Source organism: Archocentrus centrarchus, unplaced genomic scaffold (genome assembly GCF_007364275.1).
Source record: "Archocentrus centrarchus isolate MPI-CPG fArcCen1 unplaced genomic scaffold, fArcCen1 scaffold_50_ctg1, whole genome shotgun sequence".
Classification (NCBI taxonomy): Eukaryota; Metazoa; Chordata; class Actinopteri; order Cichliformes; family Cichlidae; genus Archocentrus; species Archocentrus centrarchus.
In genome coordinates, this window is record NW_022060273.1 from 794,946 (window position 1) to 817,822 (window position 22,877).

A 22,877-nucleotide genomic window follows, 5' to 3' on the forward strand; every position below is an offset into this window, starting at 1 on the left:
TTGCGTGAAAAGTAGATTCAAAGCTATGTAATTTATCAAGTTTATAGGCAGACAATTAAATGCAGCTATTATGGTTTAATGTTTTGGGGTACCTTTTGAGGAAAAATGGTCTTTAATTAGTTTTTAATCCAATCCATCCAAAGAAAAATTAAGGTATGAACTGCAACCAGGGCCCAAAAACTGAAGTATAAAGTAAACTGTGGTTATAGAGAATTTGGCTATGACATCTGATTACTGATGTAAATGCAACTCTTGAACAACAGTTTAATCTTCTTGTGTTTGTGATTCATTGCTGTGACAACAACATGCAGACTGGAGAGAGAGACAAAGCCTCGGTCAACTCAAGCATGAACAGATGGTTTTACTGTCTCCGTAAATTAACTACTGAAGGCAGATCAAGTCAGTATGAAATTTAGGGCCTGATTACTAAAAGTCCAATTAATGTTTAACCAAATATATCTTGTACATAGACACCATTATCCTGGGCTTCTGGTCAAAATATCCAATATGAAGACAAATAAAAACAGTGAAAATGACATGAGGGAGGATGAAGGAGAGGAAAGAGACTGAACCCCAAGATGCCCCCAATGCATCCATCAGACTGCAAGTGTGTGCGCAATTGTTTGCAAGTGCTTAGGCATAGATAAAAGTGCTTTATAAATGTGTGTGTGATTGGGTGAATGAGAAAGCACTTTGAGTGCTCAACTGAGTAGAAAGATGCTATATAAAATAGCAGTCCATTCATCATTTTGGAGAAATGAACTAACTGGATCAAAAGCCTGCTGACACGTAGAAATGGAGTCCAACTACAGTACACTGACCAAGGCTCCAGTTTTCTAATCTTTTGTCACTAATGGTTCTCAACTGCGCTACAGAACTGGAAGAAAGTAACCACTGAAAAATAAATCAAACTTGGTGCTGATATAAGTTAGTGATAGAAATTTTACAGAAGTGTAGCAAAGGCTATAGGAGCGTGAGGTACTATCAGAACATAAAGAGACAGTGGAAGTGCAGGAGAAGTTAGAAAGGGAAAGAAAAATAGGCACGGTGTCTGTTTCAGAAGCCACTCAGAGATAAATATCTAACTGCGTACAGACCCTCACATCTTCACTGCCTCCTCCTCTTTGTCCTCCAACCAGCCATATCCACCCTTTATTTCCTCGCTGCCTTTATTGTTGCCCCCTCCTCCTCCTCAACTCCTCCCTCTCTGCAGGTCTTCCAGAATAACAACAGCTGATGATGGGCTCGACCGAACTCGGCAGAGAGCAGCGCAGAGGGGCAGAATTCATCTCCTTTTTGGATTTTTTTGTTTTGTTTTGCTAGGTCGTAACTGAGCAAGTGTGTGCCTGAGTATGTGCGCTCCACCAGCACCCCCAGCAGTGGGAGGAGACAACTGGAAGCGTGAGCGATGTCGTCTCCCCCTCCCTCCTCCTTCTCACTTCCTCCCTCCCCCCCTTGTCTCATTCTCATGCTGCTTCTACTTCATTGCCACGGCCATCAGGATCCGTTCTCCCTCTCTCGCCATCATTCTGCTTGATTATGCAATGCACAGTCCTCCCACGGTGACTAACTGGTGCTGGAGACCCACCGTAACAGTGCTGTCACTGGTGGTAGGTGCAGATCCATAGTGTCATAGCAACTGACACTCCGACTGCTTTCGGTTTTCTACAGACATCTGCTATTTGGGAATTTACACAGTTTCTTGCTCCTCTGGAATATCACGCTAATTCGGGGACCTGCCTGTTCTTACCAAGCTCAGAGGAAGCTGGGTGTCACAGAGATTCCTATCACCACATTGTTGGCAAAGGGCTTTTTTTTTTTTTAATGCATTAATTGCTAATAGGGGTCAGACGCAAATGGGGGGGGGGTGTGCTACAGCATAAGGGGGTGTGCAGATTTACAGCTAAGCTGTAGAGGGGGGTGGAGTAGTTTCAGCAAAGCCGTGACAGGGAAATCAAGAGAGGGAGCAGACGGTTAGTATGGGAGGAATTTGGGGGAGGTGGGAGGGAGCAAATGAGGAGAGGGCTTCTCCTCACCCCTAAGCAGAGGCTGCTGGTGCTTTAGCAGCAGCAATGCAAAGCTGCTGATAAGAAAAAAACTGCAAAGACAAAGGGGGAACTTAATCTAAAGGGAAGTTGGGGGGTGGGGGGTTGCCAAACTTGACAGGTGGCGCTATAGGCTGGAGAAGGGGAGAAGTGTCACAAGGAGGTTTTCACTGGAAGCATCGTTGAGCACTGGGAAGCTGTCGTGGCACCACTGCCTTCCATTTCTCTCTCCGCCACTTGGTCTGTCGCTCATAGGCACTGGACTGTCTCTACATTTCCAGCCTCCCCACCTCTCTTTTTTTCTCCACATGTAGAATGCCCTTAAAGCCATGGTTTTCCTGTGAGGACCCAAAAAGCATGCCGGATGATGTCTTCCCCCTAAGGCGCCTTAGGGTAAGCCACTTTCTACCTCATTGCTTTTTACTTGTCTGAATTTCATGTTAAGGATAATTTTCCAGTTATGTTGAAGGGAAAGAGGATGACTGTGGTTACATTATAAGCTCATGGGTAGAATGAGCCTGTTTACCTTTGTGCTCACACATTTCTGTCAGGCAACACCATCTCTAGCTCCTGCTCCTTACCTTCTAAGACTTCTCCATAGGGAAAATGGGAATTATGCTCAGAACAACTACTTGGAGGAGCCTGGGATGGGGGTGGTTAATCATTTAGGACATATAAAGAGATGGAGTGGGTGTAGTGTGCTCAAAATGGTATATTAAAATCAAACTTATTTCGACATGGGGAATGCCACTGAGCATCATTGCTGACAGTTATATTGCACATAATCCTAGGATGAGGCTGAGTGAATGCTGGCATCAAGCTCACAGTGAGGAGCTCAGCTTCAAGCTGTAGCAGGTCATAAGAACTGGTCTTCACAGACTAATCTTCACTTTACACTATTTAGCCATTGTTCTGTTCAGTTCATGATTTTCCTCTGGTTGGGAGGATTGTGTTGGTACTGTTTGATTGTGGTTTTGTGCAAAAACTAACAGATTAGTAAGAGGAGGAAGACAAAAAGGATGCAGCTCAGCTATGAAAAAGGATGCAATCGTGATCTATTGTTACTTAAAGCGTTTGTTTGACACATTCCCTTCATTTCCTTTCATTGCAGATAAGCGTCCCCTTGCCAGGTTAGGTGAGTATCAGGACGATGGGTACCACAGTCATCACCCTTGATGACGTGCGAGCACTGGAGCTCAAGGAGGAGCAGGAGGAGTCCATCTTGGCCATGCTGGGCATCATTGGCACATTCCTTAACCTCTTTGTGATTGTTTTTGTTTACATCTATACCACACTGTGATGTGCCAAAGCTGAGCAAAGGATTTCTAAATTAGATAAAACTTATATAAGAAAGGCTGGAGTGTGCGGTCAGGAAAGCCTGACTGATGTTGGGGAAAGAAGCTTGAAATGAACATCTTTCCCAGAGAGAGGAAGGAAATGGACATACTGGTTAAGGATGTAAAAAACAAAGCCATATTGCCAAGTCACATCCATGAGCCGACAAGATAACAAAGGGCTGGGAGACATGGCAGGAACAGGACTATGCTGGAACCAGAGTAAGCAGAGCCAGATGGACATCGGCAAGACCCCAGCCAGGACTGACTCCCCCATGTGGCCTGAGAGAAAATACAAACTTTCCCTTGATCTGATTTTCTTGGACTGTTGGACTTATTGGAAAGAAGAAGTCTTGTAGAAAATGCTGATGTATTTCTTTTTTTTTTTTTTTTTCAAAGCTGGTGAGACTGTAATTGCTACTTTTCTGGAAGAGGTTTTCAACAACATGATTAAAGTGATGATAGGAAGCTGCTCTGGAAACACTGCTGGTCACCAGTAAGCCTTCCAGGCCAAAAAAAGAAGTTCTTGATTCAGGATCTTTGTAGAGCAGTACCCTTACTAAGCAATGTGATTCAGACAGACCTGCCACTTCACGTGTTTAAGATAAAACATGCTACAAATTCATACTATACTGTTCTAAAAGTGCTTCTTCGAAGAAGAAGAAAATCTAAGCGCGAAACTATTTTTGATAGTAAACAGGTCTGTCACAGCTGCAAGACATTAGAGACTGGAATCAACTTGTAATTAAAAAATGTAGTTAATTTCCATATGAAATGCAGTCTATCCTTTATTTTCTTTTTCTTAATCTCTGTTCACATTTTGAAGCCTGAGTGGGTGGGAAAGGTATATGGGGTGGGGAGGGGATGAAGGATTCTCTTTATTTATTTGTTCATGTTGATTGTCAGCAATTCTTTTCCTGTATTAAAAAGCTTTTGATAAATATCTGAATAGCGTCTAGATGTACTGTGCAATAGGGGACATTTGAACAATAAACATCCGAGGATATCAATGAGAACAGCTTCCAGCATTATCTGTGTGAAAGGGTGTGCGTGGAAGGATGCATATTAAGTGTAGGGTATATACCTTTTTGTGAAAAGGATGAAAACAGTACTCAGAAACAGATGCAATACAAATCATCAATGTGTGCTAGAAATGTAATCTGGCATGCACCTCTGGGACTGTAACCCAGGTAGAAGCCGTGCACTATAGCTTCTCTAATTACAACAGTGATCACTGGTGATGGCATCTCACCTCTCCATTTTGCCATGATCCATTTCAAAGTGTGCATCGAGCCATTTCTAACTGCAAGGAGGGAAGCATGTGGTAATAGAATCTACAATTCCACGGGTGAGCGGCAATAAACTGCAAATCCACAGAGACATCGTGCTAATGAATGAAGGTGGTGCCGTGGTGTGTTTAGCTTTCACCTTGTACTGATGCTAGTAATACACCTTGTGATGTGGGAAATACTTGGAGTGAGTGTACACAGGTTTGTATATAGAACAAAAGATTTTCTATGCACAAGGTCAAGCACTTCAGTTAAAAGGATTCTGTTCTTTATCGTACCCTTCTGTGAAAAAACCACGTTAAAATAAATGAGTGGACGCACTCTGAGGTCTGTGTGAACACTATTCACACAGACAGATATCTGATGTGTGTACTATAAGCACACACACAGTAAAATCCTGAGTGTCAAATAAGCAGTGTCAGAACATGTAAACTCTATAAGAGTCAGTTCAACACCAGTGGGTGTAAAATGCCTCCTTATGTTCTGCAGTGTTGGTGTAAATATTCAGAGTTAAAACAGGTTTTTTAAAAATAACTCTTTACAGTGTAACTTGTCAAGTGTTAAAGGAAATGCACTCGGTTAGAGTTACTAAAACACTATAATGCAGTGTTAATGAAAATTCTCCAAACTGAGTGTAAAAAAGTACTCTGAAAAGCTCCGCCCCCTTGCACTTTGTGCCAGACCGAAGAGAATTTTATCGGCGCCATTTTCAACTTCTCCGCCTTGCTGGAAAAGTCTCGGTAAGTTTCCTCAATTTTTCATTTTTTTCCTGAATTTTCACTGTCGTTACACTCAAAGCAGCATATTAAAATAACATGGTTCTTCAGACAGAAAAAAATATGCTTTTCACGTGACAGATGTTTGAGGAGTTGTTTAGCTAGCTTAAACCTTCAAAATGTTATCCTATATTTAGCATTAAATAAAGATGGCATTTTAGACATAAAATTGCATTAACGGGTCACTACGCTTCCAAACGTTGATAGGAACCTATAAAATATACTTCAGGGCTGATTTTGGGAATTGACTTCAGACACCTGCCTCGAGCTCCCCCGGGTTATGTTTTCAATTTGCCTCGGGGGAAACTCCTTCTGCGGGAGCTGCGGTTCCTCTGAAACAGCATGAAATGTATCGTCGGTGTTAATTAAATCTCAGCTATTTCTACTTTTTAATGGTATTCTATTAAAGTTATGCTTGTTACTATCAACGAACATGAAATCGTCCTCAGATGAATATCAAATGATCAACTACGTTTGTGGTTTGTTTAAAGTAATTCTTGAGTCAAAACAGTGTTTTAGTCGTTGATCGCCAGGCGCTGAGACGCCCTTGCACTGGGCTGAGAAAATCGGTTTACTTTCAGAATTCTGCTGTCACAGCATTTAGCAGACAGGAGCACACCCCGCGGACTCCACACCGGCTAGATCGCTGCTATTATTGCTGCTTGCTTCATACACACCTAAAGAGGCGGAGCCCTTACTGAGACGTGAGCTCAGGTGGAGCAAAAGGAGACGTTTTTCTAGCATCCAAAAGAAGCCCCCCCCCCCCCGAACCACCCACTATTAAACGTTTACTGGGAAGCAGCTGGAAGTCCTCCATCAACCACCTGATCAGCAAGTGAAGAAAAGACAACTTTGTAGCTGCTTCATCCACCCTGTTTGTTTCACACAGGGAAAAACTGCTGTACGGAAGTTAAAATATGCAGATGAACTGTAATTCTTATCCAATTACTTCAGTAATCAATGGAATTATCGATAGAATACTTAATTACTAAAGTTGCAGCCCTAATTTAATTTGCTCCTTTAGGACAGCACCACCACAACATGTGAGAGAGATGTATGCTCAAGGCATGATTGAAAAGTTCCCAAACCTGCGTGATCCTTATTCCAAAAATGGATATGTAAGTATTAAATCCAATATCCAAGTTGTTTTAAATTCTTTATCTTTTGACCCAAATGCTGCCTTTCTAATAAAATAGCCTGTTAACCTATTTTAAAGGAAGATTTCTATTATGGTTAAAGTGGCTACTTAGCATGGAGGCTTAAAACCATCCAGAGGAAGAGCACCTTATCAGAGGGGAGAAGATCATCATGTCAGCTGACTGGGTGTGGACCAACAGCCAGAGGAGATGCTTCATTTAACCCTGAGGTGACCCTAAGAGAAGAGCCATATAAGGAAGCTAATTCCTTCATGAAATACTCTTCTGATGAGGCCGCCATCAGGAACAAAATGAAGATGATGTTTGATTACCGTTGCAAGATGGTCCTGGACGAAAACAGATCATCCAGCGTCTTGACTGAATTTCCTCGCTTCAGAGATGTCAGAGGCTTGGTAATTCAGCATTTTACACAAATAGCCTGTTGATGTACAATTGTGTGTTCATAAGTGAATTGACTTGTTCTCTAAAATGAAAACCTTCTAAAATAGCTATACATCTCATTTTGGGCAAACTCCACACTTTACTTTTGATGCTTTACCTAAGTAGGTTTGGTCAAAAAAATTAAATCAAAGAAGTTAGTTTCTGATCATGAGTTGATCACACAATCCAGTAAGATCTTTGTTTTTTAAATTAATAACCTCTTTAAACAAACCTGCCCCTGAAATAAAGGCCTGGAGATGAATTGGCTTTGTGTTATATTGCAATAAGCTCTTTTTCCATATGTTTAGATTGATCAAGACTTCATTCTGGAATTTGGAGAAGATGTAGCTACCAGGTTTTTGGAGAGGTTAGTGCCAACGTTTTTTTTTTTCCCCATAAACTGCAAACATTCGTTTTATATTGGAATACATTTGTTTTTATTTTACATAATTTTTCAACATGGTAGTGTATGGTTTGCAGTGATTATTTTCAATGTGTTTTTTATTATTTTTGATGAGTGTTGTACTTCTTGTCTTATTTTCTGTGCTCAATTAATAGAATGCCTTTTACTTTAGGTGGCCGACTGTTTTCAAGCATAAAGTGATCCAGCAGAGCAAGACTCTCCCTACCTCAACCGACCTTGAAGAAGTGATCTACTGTGCTGAAGGAGCTTCAAGTGAGGAGGAACTGGATGAGACCCTTACCTCTGGTAGTTTTATTCTGTAGGACTTAAACCTAAGTATTAATAGTAGCTGGAGGAATTGTAAAGAATTTTTTATTTAATTGAATTTTCTATTGGATTTCTTTATGTTTCGGCTTTAAAGGAATAGCCTTCTAATTTTTTTTCTTTATTTTCATGTTCTGTGTTATTTCTGTTCTCACAGGCTGGGACAGTGATCTTGCTTCCATCATTCTCCTGTTCCACCTGATTCCTCCTTCCTGTCAGGGTTACAAAAGACGTGGGAAGGTTTCTCCATCCCAGGATGAGGAGCACCATGTGGTCTTCCAGAAGGTTTGTAATGTATGTTAATTTTTGCAACAACTATTACCTGTTCCCTTTCTCCTCTTTTGCTATGATTCTTTTCATATATGAAATGGATTCTGTTTTAAAATTATATGGAACCAATTTCATTCCTTTTATTGCTATGTATTCTTCTATTTGGGGGCAGAGAGTGTTGGTTAGGTGTTGATTTGAACTTTGACAGGGAAAGCTTCTGGCAGTTTTTGACAGAAATTTTAAATCCCACTTATTTTTCCTTTTTTTCATACTTAGAGTGGAACAAGTGTCCAGGAACATGCTGATGCCATGAACTCCACTACGCAGCCCTACCCACTTGCTGTTGGGACAAAGAGGAGCACCATTCATGAGTTCTTCATTGTTCTGGACAAGCAGGTCGTACCATGCAAGTCAGCCAGCTCACTTGGAGCTTTTGATGAAATTTTTCACTTCGTATTTGGAACTGTTTATAATCAAATGCTCCACAACATGTACGTCTTGGAACTTGGAGAGTTAAAGGAAGGTGCTGAAATTGCTTCAGAACTTTGTAGTGAACACTCTCTCTCTCCATGTCAAACACAAAATTACTTTCAACTGGGGCTACAGAATTTCATCGGCAACAACATATTCCTAATTGGTCACTGGTAATCTAAAGATCTAATTTGAAAAGCTTTTGTGTAAAATTTTATGTGACCTTAAGAAAATGGGTGCTTTTAACTTTGTCACTGACCAATTGATATTTGTCGTTTGTTAAAAATGGCACTAATGTCAAGTTCTTCAAAAAATATGTATTTCTTAGATAAATGGATAAAGATGTTCCAGTAAATTCACATTGTCTTAGAAAAGTTTTTTCTTTCTAATCAAACTGAAAATGCAGAGAAGCCTTTAAGTGCATTTTATTTTTGTACTGAACTTAATAAATTAATAAGACAAAGAAGATGGGTTCTTTTTGTGCTACAAATATCTTTGGCTGTATGTCGTAAGAAATATTAACAATAGGTTTATAAAAACAGTATATAATTGTGTAAATTTTTTTGACACTGACTGAATTGGTTACACATTAACACTGTTTAGAGTTAAATTTAATTAACAGTTAAATAGATCTTACACTTGTTAAGAAAAAATTGTAGGAGTTGATTTAGAATAACACTTAAAGTAGCAGTGTCATATTTAAATAACACTGTGAGTGTTATTTATGTCATAGAGTAAAAGTATATTAACAATGTGAGTGCTGATTAAATTTTACTCTATAGCTAAATTTAACTCTAATCAGAGTAAAATCAACTCTGAAAATGTAACACTGAGCTCAGTGTAATTTTAACACTGTACAGGGCGGGACCATATGTTCACTGGCTCAGTGTTAAAATTGACTCTTTTAGTGTTGCATTAACACTGCCCATTTTACTGTGCATGAGCTGCCCAGCAATCAAGGGACTGCTTTCTGTGCCACACGGTCTCTGATGAATCATTACCAACCACCCTCCAACATGCCAGTCACACTGAGATTACTCTCCAACATCATGCTAATGTGCAATCAACACGAATGAAGGACCAAAACAGCCATTAACTCCCACCTGATGCAGCATATTTTAACATTAAATCATATCTGCTTTCGACAGACCAAAACTGGAATTGAGCAGCAAGGTGGAAGGAACACACACACACACACACACACACACACACACACACACACACACACACACACACACACACACACACACACAAAAAAAAATCAGGTCTGGAATCCACTTAACTGTCCCACAAAAAGTGTGAGAAATTCTTCCTTTAATTAAGACACATTAATATTGTGGCGACATTCAAAAGTACTACTTCTCACTAATGGCTTGGCTTGCAGTGATGGAGTACCAGACGACAGTGGCTAACATTAATGTATCCCAAGACACTGATGATAAATGGGGAGTACTGAGGTGGGGAGTGTCAGCATGGAGAGGTAAAGGCTTGTGGGGAAAATAAGTATTAGGGGCAAATAACAGGTACTCAGGGCAATTAAGAGAAATGAGGCTCCAATTGGAGTGGATTTATTTCTCTATGGGTGATTTTGATGTTGCTATGAATCGAAGCCCATCTAGTGTTCGATTTCTGCTTTCAAGGTGGGCTTAATGGGGTGGACTTACCCCATTGTGTTCCCTATTGTTTCCATCTTTTTTTAAACGGCAGCACCTCTGATCCCCTGTTTGTTAGATTTGTCTTTTCTTGGATGGCGTTCTGGAACGTAACCTCATTGTGTACAATGACTAATAAAGGAAACTTAAAATCTCTCTCTCACACCCCTATGGCAGTGTTAACTACAGTCCCAAGTAGTATAAATTGTGAAGCCCAGTGGTTCTCTGGTGTATGGGTCCTCTATAACTTTGTCTCACTTTGTAATGGGGAAACAATTTCCGGAGGTTTTTGCTAACCTAACCACAAACATACGGATGAACAATCCATCATAGTTTCCTCCCTTTATACAAAAGTAAAGATATCCTGACCATGGGTGAAAATGGGTGGAAAGTGGTGGTCAAATGGGTAAAACTTCGCACAGCCCTGCTGTTACAAGTGGTTGTTTCTTCATTTAAACATGACAAAGTGCATTTACTAGAGATGATGATCAAAACATTGGCTAATGATTTAGTTCTCTCTATTTACGTCAATTTAACACTTACTCATAACAAGTCACTGATAATCTGTTAGCCAGCTAGTATGACATCACTCTCCCCCACTTGGCTGGAAATCTGTCTACTTTCCCTCACCTTTGTTACACAGCCAAGATAGCAAACAGTGAGTGAGAGAACTGTTTAGGGTTTCACACACAACTTTGATTCTTGCGCACACCATGTAGGCCAGGGGTGTCAAACATAAAGCCGAGGGGCCAGAATCAGCCTGGCAAAGACTCCAATCTGGCCCGCTGAACTTTTAACTGTATTTTTAACAGCTTTTTCCACATTCATATTAGGGATGTTCCTGGTGACTAATTTCTTAGTCGACTAAACAAGGAAGAAAAAGTATACTAGTCAACAAGTCTAAAACCAAGAAACACTCGGATATCAAGTTACATTTTAGGTCTGTTAATGGACAATGTCAGAAATAATCTAAACAAAGGCATCTGAAACCATTAATCATGTTCTTCAATAATGAAACGCACTTTAAATGCTGCTTAACTGTGTGGCACTGTGCATCACACATTATGAACACTGCACTTTAAACTCCAAACAGACAATGAAGAAAAAAAAACTTAAAATAAACTGATGTTAAATATATGAAAACGCGTAAGTGTAAATAATGTTCATGCATCATTGAAAAATGTGAGCGTTGTGCCGCGTATAATGAACGATGCTCGTTCTACAATTCCAAAGGGCACGTATCTCAACAAAAGTCAAATTCTAAAATGATAATAAAACAATACAATACAAACATCCATCCATTTTCTTCCACTTATCTGGGGCCAGGTCACGGGGCCGCAGCCTGAGCAGTAAAGCCCAGACCTCCCTCTCCTCCAGCCTCCTGCTCCAGCTTACGCCTAATTCAGACTTCAGCGCTGGGTCTTTGGAAAGCTATGACGTAACTTACGTAAATGGCTGATGTTGCTGCTGGCGTTTACACCTGTGCAGGTGCATTGCGAGTATCAGTTACCTTTCAGTCGTGTCCCGGTGTTTTACATGCAGTGCCAGCTGACAGAAACATAAAATGCTGGGACTTTTTCCCCTCCTCCCCTTTACAAACTTGGGGGGGGGGAAGTAACCAGAAATGCACAGAAGGAAATGACGGTGTTTCTCCAGACGTGCGCTCCAGGTTACTTTGTAAAACTATAAAAATAACTAACGATATTAGACTTAATAAATATATCAGGCAAAGATTAACAGAGTTGTGGCATTTTTTCTATAATGATGACAGGGCTGCAGCTCTGTCTGGAGGCAGATGGCTGTGTACCATTTAGGACAAACATTTACGGCACTGGGTATCCATTAAAATCTTAATTATGCTAACTGACTGGTACGCCTAGTCGTTCAAGTCTCTAATTCATACTACATCAAAGCAATTAAATAATAGAAAAGCAATTAAATGACAATAGTTCCTTTTTTTTCCCCCACCATCTACCTTTGATGTTTGCAGTTTTTTTCTTTTGAGGGAAGGGGGTGGGGGTGAGGGGGTTAAGTTAGAAAAGCAAAACAATTGTTGTGAATAATAAAAACCTTCTGTTTTATAATTACAGGACAGTCGGGGCAATGAGCTTCCAGAACTTCTGCAGTCTCTCACATTAGTTTCTTACAACTTAAGCCCAAAAAAATCCTGCTGACAGATTTCTTTCATTTAATACAGCAACATTTCTTTATCATACCATTAAAATCTCAGGGATTAAATGTGTAGTTGAATGAATAAATTAAGATCAAACTGGGTTGTATGTGGCCAGCAACGTGAAATGAATTTGACACCCCTGACCTAGGCGTAGCATGCAGTGCATGTAGCCATGGTTGTCATTGTGATCAGACTTAGAGCCTTAAAACAGTAAATGCAGAAGAACATAACTTGGTTTGTACTGGACTGTCATGGATGCTAAACGTATAGGTTTTCTTAAAAGAAAACAGAAAAAAAAAAATCACTGATGGGGATTTAATAATAGAAAACCCTTCAGCAGCCATCTCACTACCTTCTGCCAAACTAATTCACCCTAATTTGGAGGTCTTGTCCTAAATGTTTATCCAATTACTTTGTCACTCCTGAGTTAGCAGAGATGAAATACATATTCAAGCAAAAGTATGTTTTCAATACTAACAGTAGTCATTAAATAAAAACAATTTTAAGCATACTGTAAGAGATTGATTTTCTTCAATTAGGTTTAATATTTTTACAAATACTTTTTGGTAACCACATCCAAGAAAAAAAAAAACATTTCCATGGTAAACAAATTTGAGAAAGTATATACTGCCCTCTTGTACAAGGGTGTATATTACCTAATGTCTTTCTATTTATGTAATCTATAACAATAAGCCAGATATAATGCATACCAAAAAGGTATTCACATCATATTATACTCGTGTGTGCAGGAATAGTAGTAAATAATGCTCCCATACTACATAATCTGCTGATATCAATGCATTATGTATAACATCACTATCATAAGGGAGCCATGTAAAAAACATGATGCAACCGTGTTCTTTACATTTGAGCAATATTGCTGAGCAGCAGGTATGGCTTTAATATTGTGCAATGAGGAGTCATAGTCTGTACTATTTAGGAACCATGAGTCATCTCTCACCAACATGTTAGACAGTGCTCAGCCAATCAGATGTTGGTATCACAGGCTAATCAATTAGGCTGCAGCCTAGAACTGATGTTACTACAGACAGACTGGCTCTTCACCTAGAAATCTGGGATTCCCTAGTTTCTCACCATCTAGCTAATGTCAGCTGTTCAGTCACCTAGGTCAGTTGCTAGATATGGGGAATTCCCCTTTTATCCATTTCAGTCAATAATGGTCAAGTAGGTATAGCCAATCACATGATTAGGCTAATGAAATAATAAGGTATGAAATCATGCATGAAACAGAGGCTGCATATTATTAGCATATATTATAACATTAGCAGCCTAAAATCATCCATGTTGTACTCTCCACATCAGATAAATACAGACCAAGTATACAACGGGCACTAAACATCCAGGAATATGAATATCATGCAAGACCTCTGAAGTATAAAGACAACACAAATGGCAAATTTCATGACTCAACTCCTTGTGGTTTTTGGGTCTATAGACCAGAAAGGTAAAACTTCATGGAAAGGACGACTGGACGGACAGATGGACAGACTGACGGTATGACGGCAATATCCTCCCACTTTTATTTTGTGCATGAGGATGATAAATGAACTCTTGTTTGTGAAGTTTCACGCTAGACATTGACAATTTTAGACCATAAACTGATTGTGCTCTTAGCTTGGTATTTAGGGCTGTGCAGGAAGTGTCTACCACAGGATCATGACAAAGCTAGATGACAACAACCATTTCTGAGTTATTCTGCTTCACTTTTAGTGCTGAGTGGTATACCCAAAGTGTTCGTATACCTGTTTTTAAATTTTAAGCATGATATACATTTTTTAAATACTGCTGTGACAGTACATGCATAATGGTAAACAATAATTTGTAAAAAATAAAATGTTTCTAACACTAATAACTGCACATTTATAGAATTACACCACTGAAGGGCATGCTGGCTAATGTTTGCTAGTCAGGTATCATAACTGTGTCTTAACAGCTGGCAGCAGCTCTGTTGCTACATTCAAAAACAGTAAAGACAGATGAAGGATGAGGAAAAGAGCAGCATTATCTGCTGCTTGGAAGTTTTTCAGTTGAAAAAAGCACGACATGGTTTGCTTAATTTCTTAAAGGAACAAAATGAACAGTAGTACTCAAATTTCATAAAAAGTTACCAATGGCTGCCATTGGCCTGTAGCTAATGTGGTATCACATGCACCACCCTGAGACAACAGTGGATGTATATCAGTCTTGTCAAAATAAACAAGAATATAACCAAGGAACCAAGGCCAAATGTAACCATATTCTACATCGAGATGTTAATCCTAGCACCGAAGAAGCCAAGGCTACTGCTGCTAGCACTGTTAAGGTTAGCTAAACTCTATACAGTTCCAATTTCACACTGTCTGCAACAGTACACACAGTGCAAAGTGGCGCATATTTCAGTGACATTTAAAACATGATTTGCGTAATGAGGACCAAGCTTATCAGTTTCATACAGCTCTTAAAAAAATACACAAAATATTTGTTTGGCCAATGTTTAACTTTGTACTAAGTGTGCTCAGTTTTAAAGGTTTTCTATCTTTTAGACTAGTTGACTATTCTAATCTTTTTTCTCATCTAAACGACTAACAATTTATTTTGCAGGAACATCCCTGGTGTTGAAGGACATATCCTGGTCAAAAATGATTCCAAGATTCCTCACAGTGTTACTGGAGGCCAAAGTAATGCCATCCACAGTAAGTATATGTTTGGATGCCAGGAGGATGAGTGTTTTCTGACAGCAAAACAAAAACAGCCAAGATGGTTAAAATGGTTGAAGGATGGTGCAGTTGGAAACTCAATGTGTGTGAAAGTGCCCGGTATAACTGCTACCTTGATATTTGGGAGAGTGAAAAGGAAACCGGTCTGTTCAGTGCCCGTTGTCCCTTAGGGAGCTCGGACTTGAAAGAGATTAAGATTAAGATTGCTTTATTGTCACTGAACGTTCAGTGAAATTTCCATTGCAGCCACCATTTAAAAAGAGGCCATGTTAACATACAAGAGGCTAGGAGTGGAATGAAGAAAAATTTAATGAGCTTACTGCCTTAATGGACACTGTAGAATGGCTAAAAAATATGATCAAGATTTCACTAAAAAGCTGTACAATGTGATTTTTTTGTTATTATTCATGTGGGAGGTGGCCAATAGCACATATTAAATATATATATATATATATATATATATATATATATATATATATATATATATATATATATATATATATATATATATATATATATATATATAAACATATTAATGGAGCTTTAATCTGATTCAAATTTGCTGTAACGCACCACCCTCATGAACCACCACTGGTAATGAGAATAAGAGACCTGCTGGCCTATAGAGCTTCGCTGTCAAATGTTTTACTTGACATATTGGAACAGAAAGTGATTTGGCTGTGGTCAACCATCACTGATCTGATACTCAGTTTTTTATTTATTATAAAGGTGGAAAATTTGTTTAAAAAATAAATAAGAAAATAAATAAAACGTAAAAAAAAACTGAAAATCTGTATGGAACATTTTGTAGACCTTTTCCTAATAAATGCTCATACTAAGTTTCAGAAGAATTGGCCAAGAAAATAAGGGAGGAGGAGCGATTGAAGTTTGAGATCAGTCTACAGCATATCTTGCAGGAAAAAAAAAAGAAAAGAAAAACTTCATTAAAAAGAAAGGAAAAGAAAAAAGAAAAAAAAAGTGAAAAATCTGAAATTCATCTGCAGAATTTTGTGCAGATTTGGATGCTTGGGGCAAATTTCAAAAGATTCAGCCAATAAATAAGAAGTTGTCATTTAAGTTGACACATCAGATAAATGAATGTTTATCTTCCAAACTTCAAAAATTGGTAAAAAAAAAAAAAATTAAAAAACTGAAAATAAAAAAATTGACTATTTTAATCAACTCTGCATGTTTGAAAGACTAAAAAATGTTCATATTACACATATAATACACATAAAAAGCAGCTGGATAGTGTAGCAGCAACAGTACCATCTTTGGAACAACTGGTCAGGGTTCAAATCCTGCTCAAAGCATGCATCTAGTAAGGGTCCCCAGGCTAGATAATCCATGCTAACTAAGCCTACCTTGAAACATGAGCGAGAGATACATAATCAAATCCATACAGGCACGAATGTCATGCAGGTTAACAAGGTCCACATCAGGTGTTTGGGAAAGAAATCACAAATCTGTGTGAGGCCACAAAGTTTTTTCAACGCATGGATGCTTAAAAGCAAGAAGAATATGTTGACTGTCACTCTTAGATGTGCCATCCTCCACAGAGAGACTTGAATAAGCAGAACCTACATCAGAAACACAACTCATTCTGTTTCTTGCAGAGCAATAAACAGAGCAGAGATAATATCTTGAGAGAAGCAGAGAGGCTCTCAGGTCTCACAGTGGTTCATTACAGGCAGCTCTGGTTGACATTCATGGCTTGGACCCTCCTGGGTACCTGGCTTTCATACAGTAGGTGGTCTAAAAGCTCCGAGCTTCCATTTGGCTCAACTCACCGTGTTTTCAATTAGCTCTATTCAAGGTCTGCTTAACACATGACATTATACTGTGCCATTAAACTGGGTATTAACATTAGTTTTTAAAGGAAAATCTGTAAATGGACTGGACCTTATATAATGTTTTTCTACTGTACATGAGCTTTATGTTGGTCCACTCATTCACACACACACATTCATACAAGCAGTTGTTGCTACATCTAAGTGTTTTCTAGCTAAGAATTGTGCACACAATCAGACTCCAAAGAACGCATCGGGAGCAACTTGGGGTTCAGTGTCTTGCCCAAGGATACTTTGGCATGCAGACTGGAGCAGCCACGGACCGAACCACCAACCTTCCAATTAGTAGATGACCTGCTCTACCTCCTGATCCACAGCCACCCGTGCTCTGTTGAAGCACATCATAAAGAGTGTGTGTGTGTGCGTGCGTGTGTGTCAAAGGCATTTACCAGATAATGAGGAGTAATTACACACTCACAATGCTTTTTATCAGCTGTTATTTAATTATGAGACCAGGGGCACATTAGCACAAACCAGCATGCACACTTAGATATTCCTGCAAACTGAAACAGCCAGCAGTGTTAGGCACAAAGAGGTGGCATACACTCAGCTGTAACCGACTCTGGGTAGAAACACTGATGCTAAAATTCTCATGTCTGTAACTGTATGAAATCAGTGCTTTATGGCCTGTACTTGAACACAGCCATAAAGCACCTCATACTGTATCACTTTAGCTTCTGTTAGCTAATCAGACCTAAAATTTCCAGGGATATTTCAGGATCATGCATACATTCACGTTGTAAGTGCTAGTTCATTTAAAAAAATGAGCATAGCATAAAGCTCACTTTACAGTACTCTGAGCCTGTTTGCACAGGTATTTGCATAGGCAGAGCCTACTCAGAGGTAAGCAAATTATGCCAGTGTGTTTGTGTACAGACCCAACATCATGTGGCTCAACATGGAGTGGTTGAAAAGTGCTCTGGAAGAGGAAAGGGAGCAACAGCAGAGTTCACCAACAACAGCAGATTGTTACTTTTCTCATACTTGCTGGTTTAAGTGTGAAAACTGATGTCAAGTGCAGAGACATATGAAGCGCGACTGCAGCCAGACTATAAAGGGTCATTCAAGCACTAATAACCTGCGAGTCCCCAGACAAGGTGACACAGGATATAAGCAGTGGGATGACCTAACCTTAACTGCGCTGCAACCCACTGTGTATGACAGCTCTGCTGGTTATTGCTCACACAGAAGCCTGACTGAAAACACAGACTGAGAAAATAAGGCTTTGTGCAGAAGCCTGCACAGAGTATACCTGCTTCCAGCCGCACCACATCAATTATACCCACCAAAACAGTCTTCACATTGTAGTCCAAAGGCAATGGGCTCTTACTGAAACCAAACTGATGTACACATACAAGTATATATAGTGGTATTTTAGTAGTATATTCCCCTGTGGGCAAAAAGCAAACATTTTACTTACTAAACATTAATTGGAAGAAAACAAAGACATGAGAAGGACAAATCAAAATGAAGAATTGGTTGGGTGTGGAAACAAAATTATAAGTGGATGGTGTATGACAAGACTGGAGTCATTCAACTTATACCACTGGGGCTGATTTAGTGCTAAAACATACACAACCGAGCTTCAGCTTGAGAATCTGCAGCTCCATCTGCTGTTTCATTTAAAACAAATCCATCATCTCCACCACACAGCCTACATACACAACACACACAAAGACAGCCTCCCCAGTAATTCTGAACTCGATGAAGGCCACGCTACAGTAACTCTAGCGCGCAGTTATCATTGAGATCAAAGACTGGAGTCATCCAAACCCATTATCTCAGTATCAAAGGCTGCTGGCTGGCAGCACTTCACATCAGAAGCCAGAACCCAAAGACAACAGGAAAATTCAGGCAAATATCAGCGGTGTTAAATTATTTGGCTAAACAAAGGAACAACATAAAGCAGGAAACAGCACCATGGGTGTGTGCCTGCTGTTACCATGGTAATTAACGGGGTTTAATGAGAAACCTTCATAAATGTCTCAAAGCTTCACCTTTCAGTTTACACACCGACACACAGTGTCACCACTTTCTCACAGGGTTATAGTGACATTACTTATAAGATTAGGCTTCAAACTTTCCTTTTTGATGAAGCTTATAGTTAAGACTGGATTACCTGACCCCGAAGCATTGCTTAGTTATGCTGCAATAGGCTCAGTTTGCTGGTGATGCACTGAGCACTTCCCAATGTTTTCACTCCTCATGTGTTCACATGTCACTGTTGCTCCTCTTTGCACCTGGTCATTGGGGTTCTCTTTGCTTTACAATATAAAACCCCTTCAGAAACTGTTGCTGTGAATCGGTTGATACAAATAAAATTTAATTACACTACATTACCTATGTGCCGTTTTCCCACCGAGGTGGTTATTTGTTTCTTAAATAGCCACCAAAAAAAAGGATAAACAGCTTCTCCCTGACAATCACGTATATATCACTGTAAATGTGTATTATATTTCTGGGAGTTGGTCTGAAGAGGAAAGAAAAATTGAATAGAGGAGCTAAATAACATTAGGCACAGTGAAGCTGGCAGCCTGAGTCTGAGGGACAGCTGCAGGCCAGAGAAGTGGAGAAGTCACAGTGTGTATGTCAGACAGAGAGGGGGAGAGCATCCAGCTTTATCTCCACGGAGCACACAGTTTGAATAGTTCTAAGCAGCCGACCGCTTCTCTGTTCTCTGCTTCTCAGATCGACAGCAATCAGTTAAACTTCTCTCTGGTTTTTAAAACTGGTCAAACAACCTACCCAGCATTAATGATGTGTCTAAGTACAGGAAATCAAAATGAATCACATGTGTAAATGATAAACTGATATGTTTAAATGCGGTCATCTGATGGGTCAGATTTTTTCGCCGTCACAACTGAAACTGAGCTGTTCGTGTTGGATGTGGAGAAGAAAAAAGAGAAGACCGATTTCTATACACGTACTGTTAGAGAGAAAAAATGAAGTCTACATTAGAAGGACACTGACTGCTGCATTTGCATAGTGAGCAAGTTAGATACAACTACAGCCTACTACATTTTGATTGACAGAGGAGTTATTCTTGTGTTAATCAATATATGAAAAAAGCATGTTACTCTCAAGCAGCCCAGTCATAGCTGTTACACTGTACATGACTGCAATGTGTAATTACATTTCAGATAAGATACATGTCAGTCCACAGACTGCACATTTAAAGGTCTGTGGGGGTTGGCTAATGAAGTCTTAAGTGAAGCCTCAAGCTGATCTTGAATTATCCCCATCTTGGTGTTCAAAAAAAGTGATGACTTAGGGTCGGCTCTCTCTGACCAACAGAAGGATGCTGCACAGAGTGTCAACTCGTCAGCCACAGCTTTGACATTTTCTCAACACCTCTGCTGTGCACTTCAGTCTGACCGTTGAGCCATCTTACGTTTTGCAGTACAAACTATTTTTCTCAGTGCACTGTGATCACCCTGTTGTGCTGAAATACATAGTTTCAAAGTATTACAACCAGTGGTACCTAAGGTAAGCCCTATAGTCCAGATGGCTACAGGCTGATAGTCTTGTTGTATGTCGCAAAGCCTACATCCTTCTGTTTGTCATACTTTATACTTGCAAATTCACGGGGCCTACCTGAGTCGTTGCGTAGGTAGGAGGACATGGCGGGGATGAGGCAGGACTGGCTCAGCAGCTCCAGCAGCACTGCTGGCAGGGCTGAGCTGTTGTGGGTTCTGCTGGCTGTGGAAGAGGCATCGGCAATGTGGCAGCTGCTTGAGCCTGCTGGGTTGATGTAGCTTGCCAAGACCTAGTGAAGAAAAAAAATGTAGACAGGAAAAAAGGCTCTTAATAAAACTTTTCCTTTATAAAGACAACGCTTCATGTGACCTGCTTTGGATAAGGGCCAGACTATGAGGATCCCTGTTTTTGATCCCTCTGTCTTCCTGTGTGACTACACCTTCCTGTATGAGAAAAAAGCCTCTGGGAATCAAATATACTACACTAACATTTCTGTTGGGAGATTGTGTCTTGCTAGAATATGGCACAAGTAAACAAAGTCAAAATAAATTAAACATTGCTTGACAGGGTTGCTTTGCATGATTCACAGTTCAAAATAATCCTGACTCATCTTCAGCTGGGCTTTGGTGAGGCCCCTTTTTATCCTTTGTCTGAAACAAGCCATTTCAGCTCCCTGCCCTTCATTTAAACCGGCTTTCTTCTCACCATCTACCCCTTGGAGTCTGACCAGTCTGTTTAATATGAGCATCCACTTCAATTCACTTTTAATTTCATTGTGCATGTTGCTACAATATTAGCGCACCATTCTAACTATATATAAGGCAAAAAAGGAAGAAACAACAAAGTGACAGAGACCACTACGAATCGAATGGGTTCCTCTGTTGTCCCATGTTGCATAATGATGCTGATTGGTAGTTACCTGGAGTAGACAAGTGACGTGCTCTTCCTCTAGTCGTTGTTTGGTCAGGGCCTGCTCTACGTCCCAGCCTGAAGCTGTTGATCCAGTACCAAAACCAGTTCCTTTAGCCCAGTACAGCTGCTGCTCCTCACTGGTCCCCGCACCGTGACAACTGGACATCTGCGGCTGCCGACAGACACACACAAGAGCAACTTCAATAAACAGAGGTTTACACACTTCCATTCAAACATACCTCTTGTATTTGTCATTCCCTTTAGCAACTATTAATGAAATTCAGCTGCTGCTCTTTAAAAACATCTGGACTTCAAGTGTAAAAAGTGTCAACTGTGTCTTCAAGGAGGTCAAAGCCTGTTCTGTCCTGCACAGAAGGCTGCTATGAAACTGTTCTGATGGTCACATGGAGTCAAACATGAATTCAGGGGTAAATCAAAGGAACCAACACATGAAAGGTGCCACTGTCCCTGAAGTCAAGAGTGAGTGTTTTGTGGGACACATGTGTCTCTCATATCTCACACCTGTGCTCCCATCCCAGCATACAGACTGGGGAGATCAAGAAAACCTCTGCCAGAGTGATCTGTCTTTGGCTTTGAGCCGTTCACTGGTGTGGTAATCCCAGCACAGTGGAAAGTGGGGTGGTGGGGAACACGCGGGCATCAGACTGCGTGCATCACCAGAAAAAAAAAAAAAAAAAAGGCAGGCCTGCTTCAGGAACCCAGACACAACACCCTGCAGTCAAGTAACCCAGAAAACAAAGGTCAGCTCTAAAAACTCATGCAGTGATTGCTGCTCAACAAAGCAGACTTACTATACTTAAAAGGATCAAATTAAAGAATTGGTATTTTTCTTGTAATTTTAGTTCTGGGGTTTGTTTCTCTCTCTTATAAATAGCTATGCGCAGCATTTTCAACGTGCAGTCATAAGTATTTGGATAGTGACAATTTTTGTAATTTTGCCTCTGTACACCCCCACAGTGGATTTTAAAATCAAACAGCATGTAATTGACATGCAGACTTTCAGATTTATTTATTACAGTCATCTCTCTTTTTTAGGCTCAAAAATAATTGGACAAATTAAATACAAGCATTGCTTTTAATACTTGAAAACCTGTATTGCATTTTATTGGCTCTAATATTCTATTTGACAGTATAAATTTATTATCAGCAATGTTTTTAGCTTAGTAAGGAGTCATTTATGGGATATTCTAAAGGACCTAAAGCTATATGCTTTAGCTTGGTACTTTTGATACAGGCATAATCACAGCCTACTTCTGTCTGGGAAAGCCCCTTTAGGTGGAAAAAAAAATGTGGTTTCTTCAGTCAGGAAAGATGTACAAGGCTGTTCCACCTGAATGCGCCTCACTCCACCCTCTTGCCATCTCCCATTTAAAATGTGTTGGTCACCCCTTTAACAGCTTTATCAAAGACCAAGTGGAAACCACCAGGGCTTTAAACAACATCTACAAAACATTATTTTTAGAACTAGCTGCACTGCGAGCTTTTCACCCACAGACAAATTCTTTTCTCTGCACCTGAGAGACTGGTTCAACTGCTGGGCCTACACCAAAGATCACAGTACACTGTGATCCCAGATCCCCACAGAG

General features: G+C 40.0%; 2 protein-coding genes across 8 annotated transcripts in view; one reads left to right on the forward strand and one right to left on the reverse strand.

Moving 5' to 3' along the window:
- birc6 (baculoviral IAP repeat containing 6) overlaps positions 1-22,877 on the reverse strand; it is a 141,051-nt gene that overhangs the window by 41,164 nt on the left and 77,010 nt on the right. For all 4 annotated transcript variants that reach the window (XM_030725245.1, XM_030725247.1, XM_030725246.1 and 1 more), the window contains exons 63-64: positions 21,278-21,442; positions 20,476-20,647 (exon numbers count right to left, since the gene is read on the reverse strand). In XM_030725245.1, coding sequence (XP_030581105.1) covers positions 20,476-20,647; positions 21,278-21,442 — 337 coding nt within the window. The remainder of the gene's footprint in view (positions 1-20,475; positions 20,648-21,277; positions 21,443-22,877) is intronic.
- On the forward strand, positions 5,202-8,901 carry LOC115777358 (uncharacterized). Of its 4 annotated transcripts, none has more exons than XM_030725248.1 (7): positions 5,202-5,408; positions 6,469-6,562; positions 6,684-6,993; positions 7,330-7,388; positions 7,597-7,730; positions 7,906-8,042; positions 8,295-8,901. In XM_030725248.1, exons 2-7 carry the CDS (start codon positions 6,555-6,557, stop codon positions 8,664-8,666), a joined length of 1,020 nt encoding a protein of 339 aa, XP_030581108.1. In that variant the 5' UTR covers positions 5,202-5,408; positions 6,469-6,554; the 3' UTR covers positions 8,667-8,901. The 4 variants fall into 4 exon arrangements, with proteins under 4 accessions (XP_030581108.1, XP_030581110.1, XP_030581109.1 ...); XM_030725251.1 differs by lacking the exon at positions 5,202-5,408 and adding an exon at positions 6,301-6,345 and having other exon boundaries at positions 6,661-6,993; XM_030725250.1 differs by lacking the exon at positions 5,202-5,408 and having other exon boundaries at positions 5,576-6,562; positions 6,661-6,993.

Coding starts and splice junctions, on each gene's coding strand:
- LOC115777358 (XM_030725248.1), top strand. Junction 7,389..7,596: donor GCTACCAGGTTTTTGGAGAG/GTTAGTGCCAAC, acceptor CTTTTACTTTAG/GTGGCCGACTGTTTTCAAGC. Junction 8,043..8,294: donor TCTTCCAGAAGGTTTGTAAT/GTATGTTAATTT, acceptor TTTCATACTTAG/AGTGGAACAAGTGTCCAGGA.